The 14,580-nt window shown below is 35.3% G+C and overlaps 1 protein-coding gene across 1 annotated transcript; it reads right to left on the bottom strand.

The window, feature by feature from the left end:
* Positions 1-3,515: 3,515 nt before the first annotated feature.
* On the bottom strand, positions 3,516-6,627 carry LOC149531208 (protein NUCLEAR FUSION DEFECTIVE 4-like). The gene is made up of 3 exons (XM_089809271.1): positions 6,258-6,627; positions 5,321-6,177; positions 3,516-4,232 (listed from the first exon to the last, which is right to left on the bottom strand). The coding sequence occupies exons 1-3, from the start codon at positions 6,606-6,608 to the stop codon at positions 3,662-3,664; spliced, it is 1,779 nt and encodes a 592-aa protein (XP_089665397.1). The 5' UTR covers positions 6,609-6,627; the 3' UTR covers positions 3,516-3,661.
* Between the last annotated feature and the right edge of the window lie 7,953 nt (positions 6,628-14,580).

Genomic DNA, 14,580 nt, shown 5'->3' with positions numbered 1-14,580 from the left:
AAGTTAATTCAAAAGCTATTACATCTACATACTTTATTACATTCCAAATTCAAGATCATATTCATAGATTTACATTGCTTCTATGTTAGATCTACCACTACTACTTTCCATCATTCCATTTAAATTATTTAAATTCAAGATTAATCCTAAATTGGGGTTTGACTGAGGAAAATCCCCTCAAACAACAAACAAGCAATCCTTTATTTTGCAGGTTTTGAATCTCAGATTAACAAATAGGTTGCAGATCTAGATACCCTTTTTAATTTTCTATAGAAGTGCAAAATTAGGATCAATGTCACACACCTTTCATCATGGGTGCACTACACCCATGATACTCCATTTGGACCATGATTGAGGAGGTCACCCTTGATTTCTTGCCAAACAATTTCTGGGTTTTGTCTGTAACACAATTTTTAGATCGAAATGTGTGACTCAACCCATTTAGAGGTCTTTTAACAACCCATTGTCAAGTATGTATCTCACTGGGTATTTCATCTTTCTCTCTTTCATTTCTATACACTTCATCATTTTGTCACATCTTCGTATCTTAGCTCTATATTGCATATCTTCTTGCAATATAGACCCAAGTTATTCATCCCTTTTGCATTAGGATTTGCATTGATTCTTCATTGTGTATGAATCTAACCTAATCCAAGGGGTGGATCTTGGTCTTCCCCCTTATAAATGTGTTAGGGAGATTGATCCTATTTTATCTATGCACACAAACACATGTTAGAAAAATGCAGATTTGTTGATGTATCTATAGTCATCTCTTTTTTCATTCAAACATTAAACAACATGTTGTCTTTGGTAATTTTTTTGATTAAACATTTATACCTATTTTGATGGGTTTCCTTAATTTTGAAGACCATTCATTTTGATTTGTTTAAACATTAGATGAGTAGTTGAGAAAAATATTGTAGATGACTTGTAATACTTTATTGGTTCATAAACAAGGGCAAGAGTTCAACTAGCCTTACTCTCTCTACAATATCTAAACTTTGAAGAATGAAATTAACCATTACGTGTGAGGATTGATTAGAGGGAATACATGATCTTAAAATTGTCCCCTCCTAGTCCATAAACTATAGTTACATGTTTAATTGCATATGTGCTCTTTGTTTTCAAATTTATACATATTGCATTTGGTTGAATGTTTCAAATTCAAGTTGAAGTTTTGTAAAATCCTTTCTAATAAATTATGAATTTCCTACTATTATAGCATTATATTCTATGAAATAAAAATAATAATTATATATAATTATTCATGTACAAGACTATTTTATATTTGTATATGCATGCATGCCTACTGTAGGTCTCAAATGCATATGCTTTGATCATTTTGCTAAAGTGTGTGTACAAAGGTTGAAGATTTCTCATTTGATTTTATTTAATTAAATCTATTTTTGCATGGTCTCTTAGTATTTTTATGAAATGATAAATGTACAATAAAAATTAGAATTAATTTAATTATATATAATTTTATTGATATATCATTTTACTTAGTAATAATAGAATAATACTATGAAAATTGAGAAAGAACATGAACTGAACTATGAGTGGTAACAGCTAGAGGTACCGCCAACCTAAGGAACACAAATGAAAGATCAAAACACCACTACAAACAACAAAGAGCCCCTAGACTCATGATACAAGCTAAAATTTCAATTTTGTAACATCCTTAGAATTGGACCACATAACCATGTACCAAAAGAGTATTTATACTTCCTATCTTTCCTCCCTTTCACTATGTACTAATCATCCTACACATTAGCTGCCTCCTTCTTCCATTATATATTAATTGATTTCATTGGAACATCCTCCATGAATAACTCCATTGTCTAAGATTGCTCATCCATTGATAATGTAGTCATCTCCGCACTGAGTCCCCTCTGATCTATGCTTCTTTTCCTTCCCCTCTAGAGTGAAAATTTCTTTTTTTTGTATTTTCTCCCTAACTTTCGCATTTAGACTAATATTTGTGTTGATTTTAATTAGTTGTCCTTCCTAAATATTGGACTCATAAGGATTTTTCTTCTCCTTTGTGAGAATGTCACTATTTCTCACCCGTCCTCTCAATTGTATAATGTTGCTGACAAATATTTTTCTACCAGGAAGTCATCTTCACTGGTTTACTTTTTCTACTTCGTGTAATCCCATGACCATTTTGGAAACATTGCCTTGATTTGAAGGGAACCCTTTGTAATCTTCAATCTAGGTCCAACAACCCTTTAAAGTTTCTATTGATTCAACAAGAATCTCAGCCGATATATCTATTTCAATTAAGATACAAGCATATGTAGAGTAAAAGAGATTTGAAGAGCTATCATCTATCATCTATCATCAAAAAGTCACCCAAAGAATTATCATCGGTACCCATAGAAGGATAGATTATCATACACCTCTATAGGACATAAATTAGGATGCCACGGATTCAACACTTCTCTTTTGAGCTCCAAACATGCTCAAACAAATATTTATTTTTGTCCTAGCTGGTTTTAAAGACATATATAAACAATGTTTTATCCATAGGGTACATTTGAACACATACATCAACAATAGGTTTCCAATGATAAAAAATGACCTATGAAGCTCATTAAAGCTTGACCACAGGCCTTTGAAATATCCAATCACACATAGATTAAAGAAAAATAGAACATTCTAATCAATCTCCTCCATTTTTTTTAGTGAACGACTTAAAAAAATCCCAAATCTTGAATAGCTAGTATATGTCGCATTTCTATTTGTGGTACTTTGGTTGGACCACATCCTTGTACTATCAATGCATTCAACCCCAAACTAATTTCAGCAAATATCATGTGTCTGACCCAACCGTGAATTGCCCATGCAGGGAGAATCATCCACCACAAAACTTGCAAAACTCTTTTGCCTCGAATAACCAACCAAGAACTCAAACCCACCCTACCATAACAAGGAGAAGTAGCAAACTTTGCTTGAGTCCTATAGTTGAAAACCCTATCTCTAATTGTTGGAGATATCAAACAACTTTGGTGGTGGCATTTCTCAAGATTTTTAAATAATCATTACAATTTTTATATATATTTAATTGACTTTTAACTAATATAGAAAATATATATTATATAGAAAAATCTATTTTTTTAATTTTCTACATTTAAATTATAACTATAATCTCGTATGACTTATCAAACCTTCTTAGATGCTAAGTGCTAATATAAAAAATAAATTGATAAATATATAATCTTCAAAACAAAAATTAAAACCAAAAAGTAAAATTGGAAAATAGAATATTATTTAATTGACTTCATATTTTGCTAGTAAATAAAACACTAATTGCCACTTATAAAAATAAAATAGTAACATAAACAATCACCAACCATTTTTAAAGCTTCGAATTCTTTTAAATTCTAAACAAAATTCAAAGAGCCCTATTCCTCCAGAAATATAAATTATAAAGAATACTACAAAAACTATTCAGAAATCTCAACATCATCACATTGAAACAAAACCAACAGCCAACCAAAAACACAGCAACATACATAAACAACAATTGCATTGAAGTCACTAGCGAACCAACCAACCAAAGCGTACAAACACAAGAATACAAATTACTTGCGGCTTCCCACTTGTGCAGAAATCAATATAAAACACCACTTTATAACGAGTCATGCATCAAATCTCATCAGAGCTTTTCTCTGACGTATTGTGATGCTCTGGCCTTCCTAGACTTGTGTAAATTGGAATACAATTTCTTCGTCCTAAATGTGAGAAGCAAATCGAGGCCTAATCCCAAAAGGCAAACTCCGGCCATAACCAAGAACACCAATCTGTAACAGTGTGCTCCCACACACGTCTTACCATTTTCCACATATAACTCGTTTTGCCCACTTAAGAGACGGCTGAAGTTTACATGTGACCAGGTACTTCTAGTCAAAGGTGGTAGTATTGCATTTCCTTGCTGGTCTTTTGCAGCTTCAATGTCATATAAGATCCCTGCCAAAAGGCCAGAGAAGAGGAAGGAGCCCAAGGGCAAGTTGAGGATGAGGAAGTTGTAAATCAAGCCGTAGTATTTCAATCCAAAAAGTTCAGATGCAGTCGGCACTGAAATGGAGAGACGGACGCCATAGCAGAGGCCAACTACCATGGAACCAATGTAGAGAGATCCCTGCATTCCGACCGCCATTGTTATGTACCCCACTATCATCACCACCTGTGATATCGCCATCCACATTGGCCTTGGAATCCCTTCCTTTCTGAAATCCAAAGTGTCTCCATTAGAAAAATCTAAAGTTTTGACATTGGATGACTTAAACATCACACACTAAAACTTCATTCCAAAACTAAAAGTGTTAAAAAGTCAAACTTCACTTACTTTTCCCAAGCTTAATTTTTTCTTAGATATTTAAGAATAGCTACTTTATACTTTGGACATTATACTTGAATGAACTCTTTGAAAAGGTCTTTTAGAAAAAAAAAAAAAAAAAAAAAAAAATTCAAAATCTACATTTCTATTGAAAAGGATATTCCATCTATAATGAGTACGTGTTGACAAGGTCCCTCTCCCGATACAATGGACTTAAATTTCTTTTTGACAGTAGCATGGAATCAGCACATGTGATCTTGATTCCAATAAAAATATATATCCGTTATCTTGTTAATTAAGTAAAAGTATTTTGACTGCAAGTGGTGTTCAAAAGTTGTAGGCAAACGAGATGCTTGAGATGAGAAAGAATTGACCTTGGTTGGCACGCGGTAAAGTAATAGGACAAGCAAATATCTACCTCTAATCTTTGTTTTTGTCAAATCACTTGATATTTTTTTTATCTGTCTTGTTTTGATCGTGAATAAAGGTGAGGAAATCAGATATTTTTTCGAGGAATAGTCACATTATCGATAAAAAGGCATGGTAGAATCATTTATCTTGACTAAGAGATTGAAAGGAAGTTAGATATTGGAAAAAGGCGGGGTGAGATAATATTCAGAAGAGCACAGGAGGCATATCTACGGCTTTGACCACGTCATGTTCCATTAAATTCATAATATTCATTTTCTACCGTGCGTTGTTTTTCGAAACATTGTTTTTCTAATAAGAAGATTGGGTAAAATTAATTTATTAAAATCATTTTCTTATAAAATATTTTATTAATGCTGCAGTTGGTAAGTTTGGAGAAAAAATGAACAGTTTGTAAGATCGCACAAATACAGAATTGTTCAATGTATTGAACTAAACAAACTAACGCAGAAATCAAGTACCATTCTTCTATGGTTTGTAGAATGTTCTATTGGTAAGGTTGAATTTTGAACCTTGAACTTGCATAAAGTATTTGAGAACAGGAGATACCTTAAAAAATGCTCAGAAATGGAGCCAGCTCCAATCCTGCCAAAGAATCCCCAAATGCTGATGAGAGACACGAACACAGAGACATCAACGTAACCCATGGCGAGCCCAATCTGGCCCATGTTGTTAATCACAGCCATTCCAGTCCCAACGCCGCAAAGAAAAGCGAAGAAGAGTAACCAGAAGTCAAATTTCTGCATCGCCTCAAATATCGTATGATCTTCGCCAATTACCGGCTTGCGCGCAATCTGGTTCACATTTGGCGGAGATTCAGCAACAATCGATACAGAATCAGCGCCTTCCTCAACCGTCTCTAACAATGGCTCTCTAATTTGCTTTTCGCTCGATTTTCCAGCCGACACCCCGGGATTCGAACCCGGGTGGGCGGAAACTCGTCGCTGAATCAAAAGCTTAGCGGGCACCATTAAAGGCGCGGCGAGAAGAAGCAACAAAAAGCCTACAAAAATACGAGACAGCACAACGCCGTGCTCGCCAGTCATGTCAAAGGTAAGCAAATAAACGGCCGTAACAACAGCCAAGATATTCAGCACAGAAAAACTGTTAACTTCCTCTTTTTCTTCTGTTTCCCCAACTGCACTAGGCACAGGCTTCATAAAAAACATGGCGGCAAAGCACACGAGGCCTGGAACAACGGAAAGCATGAGTAAAAACGAAGAAGGGTTGCTGGCAAACACAGCACTGCAAATGTCGGTGAAAATGGCGGTGCTGAGGCCAATGTAGCCCTTCAGAATCCCCACAACGGGTCCCCTGTTCTTCGAGAAGTTTCGCATGCAAGTCACCAGCACAGCCGTGTTCATCCACGTCGTGCTGTTTCCTCCCATGCAAAGGAAAATACACATCTGCACCACAATTTAAAAGCCATTATCAGGCACACACACAAAATAACACAACCAAAACAGAGCAAAACTTAAAAATTTACCTGCCAATAGGGCAGGGGTCGAATCCTCTGGCTGACAACAAGCCATTGTGCGCCGTAACCCACAAATCCTTCCACAGATCCAATTAACAAAATCACCCAGGCGGGCAAATAATCCGAAGCAAACCCCGCAACCAAACCGAAAGCTTTCCCCACATCTTTGGCAACGCTGAGGTTATTAAGCTGCAGCTGGTTTAACCCCAAAATGGCCTTGAGAGCCACGGAGTAGTTAGCAAAGGTATAATTGTTTCCAGCAATGGCCTGCACCCAAATGGCCGTCACAAACCCTAACCATTTCTTCGTTATGGCGCCTCCAGATCTGTAAGTCACAGCGTTTCTCAATGGTACCCCCATTTTTCCTCCACAAATTCTTCCCGAGTGGAAGAACGGCAGATTTTAAATGGGGCTTTGAAGGGTAGGTGACGAACGAGAAGGATTAGGAGGCGAAAGAAGGTTTGTGAAATTAAAATGGCGTGGGAAATGGTGAAAACCGAAGAAAATGTCGTACTTGAATGGGGACCAGACTGGTAGATCACATTTGCGTGGGGGTTTCAGGACCATTGGATTTTCTTGGGCAATTGGGACATTTCCTTTTATATATGCCGTCCAGAATCTGATTTCCTTCCTTGCCTTTTTATTGGGATGCGAATTTTTCCAGTTTTGGTTCTTTCCCAAGTTTTCGTAGTTGCTACGGCGAAGTTTATATTGTACGATTACTTGTACGTCACAGACGGTATTGTATTGTTAGGTGAAGGTTCAACCGGTCGACGAGCACAACGGAAAACAAACAACGTACATTACTTCAACGAATTGGTTACATAATTGAGATGACACTTGATGTTGAATTTTAATTAAATGATAGGTAAACCTGGAAATAAAATAAATTATTCATTCTGATTTTACTAAATGTTAATTTATATATATAGGTGAAAGTGCAACATTGTGTTTATTGGAGAATTTATACTGTTTTTATATTTTAAAGCATTTAATTATATATTGGAGAACTTTAAGATATAAACTAGTCATTTGTGTCATTTTATATAAATTATTCATTCTAATTTATATAGGTGAAAGTGCAACATTGTGTTTATTGGAGAATTTATAATGTTTTTAAAAATATTTTTTCATTATTTAATTGTATATTGAAGAACTTTATAAATATAAACTAGCTATTTGTGTCATTTTCTTCATAAAATTTTGGAATAATTTGTGGTTGGGATTTGTTAGAATTAAATTGTCAACTTATATATATTGCATAGATTATTTTTTGTTGATTATTTTATTTATTAGTACACAAAGAGACTATGGGAAGGTATTGGAAACCATTGATAGTATAATAATTAAATGTATATAATAGTTTTTTAATGGAAGAATCGATGGGCATGATGTAGAATAAAAATTGGCCACCCACCTCAAAAAAATTTTAAAGAAAAGATCATGTGTATAGGTTATTTTAAACTAGTTAACATGAAAGACATAATAAACATTCTAAAAAAATAAAGGAAATTTGATGATGTTTTTGATGTTATCAATCAAGTCAAGATGTTATGTATACATTGAAGAAGAAACACACTAGCTCATTGCATGAAGATGTAGGCCTCTTCTTCTTTTCTAGGTCCACAAGCAATTCATGAAAACATGGATGTCTTAATGAACCAAGAACATCCTAACCTGACTGCATAAGTTCATAAGATACATAATTGGAATATAATTGATTTCCTCCATGGCATGGCTATATATAGATGTACAAATTGTGGGAATATTAGGTAAACAAAGTAGAAAAAAAGGGCACTACCCAAGAAAGCACTAACAGAGAAGACCACTTAAAACCCTCTAATCTTTTTACAAACCTTTGAAAATTAACGTTTTCAATATTTCATTCATGCCATACAAACTTTCCATCTTAGAGAGTTGTATTTTGAGGATTGCACGCAACATAATTGTAAGTGTTAACATAGGCCATAATAGGTAGTTTGAAATGTTTCTCCTCCTCTCTCCACTCTCTCTTTCTCCTTTCCCTCTCCCTTGCTCCTTTTACTTTCCCCCTCTCACAAAATTTTAAAGTTGATTTTCTATGTTTCTTTAAAAGCAACCATAGTAGGAGCAATTGTATTACATGAATGAAAAGACTATTGAGTTGATGTTGCAATTATGTCTAGTTCTATTTAGTTCTCCTCCTCCTTCTCCTCTGAATAGTTTGAAATCTTGGCCCCCTCTCACCCTTCTCTCTCTCTCTCTCTCTCTCTCTCTCTCTCTCTCTCTCTCTCCCTCTCTCCCTCCCTCTCTCCCTCGTTGATAACAATTATTCAATTGTATATTGTCATTGATGTTACACAAATCTTATACTCTAACAGAGCACTGCTAATTGGAATTGAGTTACAATGAATAGTTAGTTCTAACCGAGTTGTGAGTTAGAAGGAAGTTTGTATTGAAATCTAAGGGATTTGGAATTATTTTTGTGGTAACTGATTCACCCCTCCCCTCTAAGTTATTCCTCTTATATTTCCAACAATTGGTATCAGAGCTCTTGGTGCTTATAGGAAAGGTTTCAAGGACCTAAGCTAAAGATCAAGATGTCTTACAAAAGAGAGATTCCTAAGTTGAACAAAGATAACTTCAAAGCATGGCAAGATCTCATGAAATTGCATTTGGGAACCATTGGAGATTCAGGCCTAAAATTCCTAGAGAACCAATATGTGTCACCTCCTGATCTTTTGATTATGGATCAGATGGTAGATAAAAAGAATCACAACACAATGATGATTGACATTGCTTCTTCTTTCAATTAAGTTGAATTTGATGAAGTCAAAGATTGTCCTACTACTCATGAAATATGGAACAAGCTACAAAGGATCTATGGAGGAGATGACAATGTGAGAAGAGCCAAAGCAAAAAGTTTAAGAGGTCAATTTGATCAAATGAAGATGAGAGAAGATGAAAATATTGCAAAATACAGTGAGAGAATCAAAGTAAGTGTGAGTACATTCAGAGACTCAGGAGTAAAAATTGAAGATGCAACAATAGTCAAGAAGGTATTAAGAACTCTTCTTCCTATTTATGCAATTAGAGTTTCAGTTATTCAAGAGATGAGATGTGATCCCAAAAGTGATATAACTTTGGATGCACTAGTGGGAAGATTAACAACTTTTGAGTTGGATAACTTTGATAACTATCTTCCTTGCTCTCAAAACATAGAATCAACATTCAAAGAAAAACTAACTCTTGGTAGAAAGGGATGAAACTCAAAAGGAAAATAGTATGATAGTGAAGAAGAAGAATCTGATGATGACCTTGAAGTCATTGAAGCCCTACTTGCAAGAAGGTTACCAAAAGGAAAAGTTAAATATAAAGGCAAAAATCCATTGATTTGTTTTTCTTGTGAAGAAGTTGGTCGCATTCTTGTAAGGTGTCCAAACAAGGAAAGTGCAGATGATAGAAAATCCAACAAGTTTAAAGGCAAGATAGATTTCAAGAGCTGCAAAGGCTACAAAGACAAAGGTGAGAAATCTTGTTATATTGCTAAAGATTCGGATAGTGATAATGAAGATGAAATGGTATATATTGCTATTAAAGATGACTCAGATGATGAGGATAATGAAAAGATGGCACCTATTTAGTATGTTAGCAAGAATGATACATGGATAATAGATAGTGGGTGTTCTCATCACATGAATGGTGATAAAACTAAGTTTAAACACTTGGAGCACTATGATGGTGAAAGTGTTAAATTTGGAAATAATGAACCATGTTATGTGAAGGGAAAAGGTTGCATTGCATTGATTGATGGAATCCAATGTGATAATGCCTACTGGGTTGAAGGACTAAGACATAATCTTCTGAGTGTGGTACAACTGAACAACATTGGATTCAAGGTAGAATTCATGAATGGGAAGGCCAGGCTTCTAGATGGTAAAGGAAACCTAGTTGGAATTGGCAGTTAGACAAAAGGTAATCTATTCTATCTAGATCTAACTGATAGTTCATGCTTCTTGGCATATGTAGAGGAAAGTTGGTTATGACATAAAAGGATGTGTCATGTAAACTTTGATAATCTAGTTACTATAAGCAAGAAAAAAAGAGTAAGACGTATTCCATATTTGAAGAAACTTGAAATGGCCATATGAAAATAATGTCAGCTTGGAAAGATGGGTAAAAATAGATTCAAAAGTAAGAATTTCAATATTGAAGAAGTCTTGAAAATAGTTCATACAAATCTTTGTGGACCAATAGGTAGAGAGCTACATTGGAGAAAAATTCTTCATTTTATTTATTGATGATTAGTCTAGGAAGATGACATTGATGTACTTGAAGGATAAATCTAAATCTTTTCAAAAATTCAAGTGGTATCTAACTAGAGTGGAGAATGAAATAGGTAAGAAGCTGAAATGCTTAAGATTAGATAGAGGAGGAGAATTCATCACTAATTTGAATTCAATGAATTCTACAATGAGAGAGGAATCAAAAGATAGGTATCAACAGTTGGTACACCTCAACATAATGACATAGTAGAAAGAAGAATAAATCCATCATGGATTGTGCAAGAATATTGATGATAGAGAAAAATGTTACAACCAACTACTGGAAGGAAGCAATCAACACACTAGCTCATACCTTAAACAAAGTTCAACTAAAGAAAGGTACAAATCAAAAACCTTATGAATTATGGTATGGCTATAAACCTAATGTCTGTTATTTCAAAGTATTTGGAAGAAAATGTTATATCCTAAAAGAGTCAAGGAAAGGAAAGTTTGATGTGAAAAGTGATGAAGGCATCTTCCTAGGATACTTCAACAAGAGAAAAGCATATAAATGTTTGAATCTTGCTACTCACAAGGTTATAGAAAGTGCACATGTAAAAATTGACGAGTTTGTAGAAAAAAATGAAGAAAAAGGTAGCAAGGAACCTGAGGATTAAAAAAACTTTATTTACTTTGAGCTTGATACTTTACCCAACATTTAGTAGATTATCACACTAGAGTCACCCAAGTATGGAGTGTCAACCGAGATACATCCAATGTCAACCGAGTTACAACTAGTGCAACCCGAGTTGGAGACATTTTGAATTGAGTCCCAAATAGAGGAACTCGAGTCATAGTCTATGGGAATTGAGTCTCAAACAACATAAATAGAACAAAATTTTGAAATTCATAAAACCTTTTAGCACGGTGAACCAAGTCAATCTGGTCCAAAATCTAGAAGTAAGATACCTGTAGTTGCTAGATATGTGAGAAGGCATCATGCACCTAAGAAAATAATTGGAGATTAGACATGAAGAATAATGACAAGGAAGAAACTGATGCAGATGGTCTAGAGTTCTAGTGTTTATTTTCTTCTAAATAGGGTTTAGCCCTTTGAACCATCCAATGACTCCTTCCTTCTATGTCCTCTCCACCAACCTTGGTATCTAAGACCCTTAGTCCAACTTTCCTCCTAGGTATATTTGGGTTGATGCAATAACAAAACCAACTTGTTTAGGGACTAGTTCTACTAGTCCTTACTTACCTTGTTCCTTCCCCTAGAACTCTAAACCCTTGCTTAGGATCTTTCCCACACACATCTTAGGTCCTCACTAGTGTATTTGTTACCTTATAGTCCCTTCTAGCCCTTTCAAACACTTTTGGACATGTTAGCAATCACTTTCCTATTGCTACCCACAAGTAGGGCTAATTAGGCCTAATTTGCATTAGGTCTATTTTTACTATTTTGGTCATTTACCACAATATCTTCACAAAAAGATATGAAAGACCATATGATTATTAAATCTATCACCTAGAACTTCAAGAATCCTAAATTATAGAGTTTCAAATCACACACAACTCTAATTTCTTGCAGGCCCTAGTTTCTAGGCTATCTCTAAGGCCTCTGGACCAGTCTCAAAAAAATGCTTCCTAGAAGTCTTCAAACTTCATACCAACCCTTGAAACCACTTGTTCCTTTAAGTAGAAATTACAAGGATTCCATCCATTCCATTGAATTGTCCATATCAGATCATGGTTGTTCTCTTCAAACACATCTTCTCCCTGTCTTGGTTCACCTACTCCAAGCGGTTAGCCTAGGGTATCACTCCAAAATTAGGAGATAAGTTACACAAACAAAAATGGAAACAAAAACTCTATGTATAGGACCTAACCTAGAATTCCACCATGTTTCATTCATTTTCAACCATGGATGCTTAGGTTAGAGCCATTTTAGTGACTACAACTCTACAAATGAAGATTGTAGGCCCACACACTTATATTACAATATAACTCTTCAACCTCACAAATTAGAATAAAAATTAAATATGAAAAATAAAGCTAAAAAAAAAAACTACATTTCCATGAAGTCAAATCATACAACCCAATTCGTACACAACCATACATGAGTGTAAAAATATAGTAAATGCAAGGGAAAATTTAAAAAATATCCATACAGTTTGCTCACACATGTGGTCTACAACTAATTCTCATTCTAAACTCTGAAAATATTCATCCCATGCTCAAATACCTAAGTATGGGTGGTTACAACCACCCATTTCTTCATTTGCAACTTTCTTGCAAAAGTGGCTTGAGCAACTTTTGGCATTTCTTGATTTTTGGGTGTTTTGGGCAAGTGCGTGATCCTAGACCTATCCTAGGACCTTAGTTAGGATCCTTAAGACACTATAGGAGACCATGTACCCTATTTTCTAAAACTTATCAACTTTTGACCCACTTGACAACATTTTGACTCTATGAGCAACTTTTTCCCTTACATACAAATTTGGACAAGCTTTTCATCCAAAGACCATTGGACCTTATTAGACTCACAAAAAGACTCCTAAATAACCCTAAACAACATCTAAGAAAACATTAAACCAAAAAGGGAGGTGCTATGCACCATACTCCCCTGGGACAAAGAATTCAAGTCCCTTGAGTTAGGAGGACTTCAATGGTGACTCCATGCTTTAGTATGTCTGCCTCAGTCATCCAAGTGACTTCAAAATCTAGAAATCCTTTCTATTTTTCCAAGTATTTTTTGTAGGTACCATTTATAGTCTTCTTAATTGTAAGGAAACTTGGCAAGAAAGAATATAACCGTTTCCACATAACCCATAATAGATCTGGAATTAAACATGGAATTAAAATCCACATGCAAGAGAATAGACAACATACCCACAAAATGTGACACAAGATATACCCCGGGAAACCCTCATTGAGGGAAAAAACCCAGCCTCCAAAAGCATCCATCACCATGTATTATTCAGCAAAAATACCATTGTCATACAATCATGGAAGCCTTCATGGCCATAGCCACAACTGAGCAAACTATGTGAACAAGCATGAATCCAAACATCCCATGTCATGCTTTCAACCTTCACAAATGCTCCCTTGGCTAACCTGTCAAGCCTTGTCCCGCTCGACTCTTGCCTTTTGTCTTCTCCTTGTCACTCTTACTCTCTGTCACTACAACAACTACCCTTGTGGCTGCTTATATAGTAGCAAGTCCCACAAAACCACCAAGTGGTATTACATAAACCATGTGCTACCTAACCCACTGACCCCACATTTAATATTGGGCATTTAATTATTTTCCCCCAATATTAAATAATTACATGAAATATTATCACAATGTTACAATACAACTCATCAAGAATATTCCATGGGAATCTTTACATGTTGCACGTCCATCTAGGTACAACATTACATAATAAAAAATAAAATAATAAAATAACAATATTATGCAATGTGTGCAACACCCATTATCTCAACAATCTCCCACTTGTTGTATACATTGCATAGGGTCAATTCGTAGCCACATAAATGAAAAAGGGAACAATCCCTCCCAGCACATCCACCATCATGGATCAAAATACACTGAGTGCTCCATCCTGGTACCCGTAACAAAATCAAAGTATCCAGCATCTCGAACATGAATGATCTCACCTCCTATTATGCCACTCCCACTGGACATACATAGAAGCCATCCAAAGAGAAAGCCACCCAACCTGTCGCATTAGAAGATCATAAAATCCTGTACCAACTGAAAAATTCTGAGCACCAATAACATGATCCAAAGGTAATCACATGTATCTGTAGTTGTCAAAAATATCCATAGCTGAAATAGCACCCACAGCAAAGTGCCAAACCCATCCACCTATCCATACCTCAAAGGTATAACAAGTGAATCTCATATCGCCGACATATCCAATCTATAACCTGCAATCACAAGCCTCAAGAGCAATACCTGCCACATATATACCAAGAAGCTCCCACTGCAAAAGATAATGTCAAATCTATAACCAATCCACTCACAACATCTCAAAGAAGTGAATCCATGTAGTATCAAGGACATCTACAATACATAA

The sequence above is a fragment of the Cupressus sempervirens genome, chromosome 11 (genome assembly GCF_028749045.1).
Source record: "Cupressus sempervirens isolate cs-2001-9-10 chromosome 11, ASM2874904v1, whole genome shotgun sequence".
Classification (NCBI taxonomy): domain Eukaryota; kingdom Viridiplantae; phylum Streptophyta; class Pinopsida; order Cupressales; family Cupressaceae; genus Cupressus; species Cupressus sempervirens.
Note: the sequence above shows the minus strand (reverse complement) of the source record. Positions and strands in the feature narration are given on the sequence as shown.

What these genes read in the sequence shown, in the direction of transcription:
- LOC149531208 (XM_089809271.1), bottom strand. Translation starts at nt 6,608, where the DNA reads ATGGGGGTACCATTGAGAAACGCTGTGACTTACAGATCTGGAGGCGCC. An exon ending in GACCCCTGCCCTATTGGCAG is followed by an intron (nt 6,178 to 6,257) that starts GTAAATTTTTAA and finishes ATTGTGGTGCAG; the next exon opens with ATGTGTATTTTCCTTTGCAT. An exon ending in ATTTCTGAGCATTTTTTAAG is followed by an intron (nt 4,233 to 5,320) that starts GTATCTCCTGTT and finishes TTTGGATTTCAG; the next exon opens with AAAGGAAGGGATTCCAAGGC.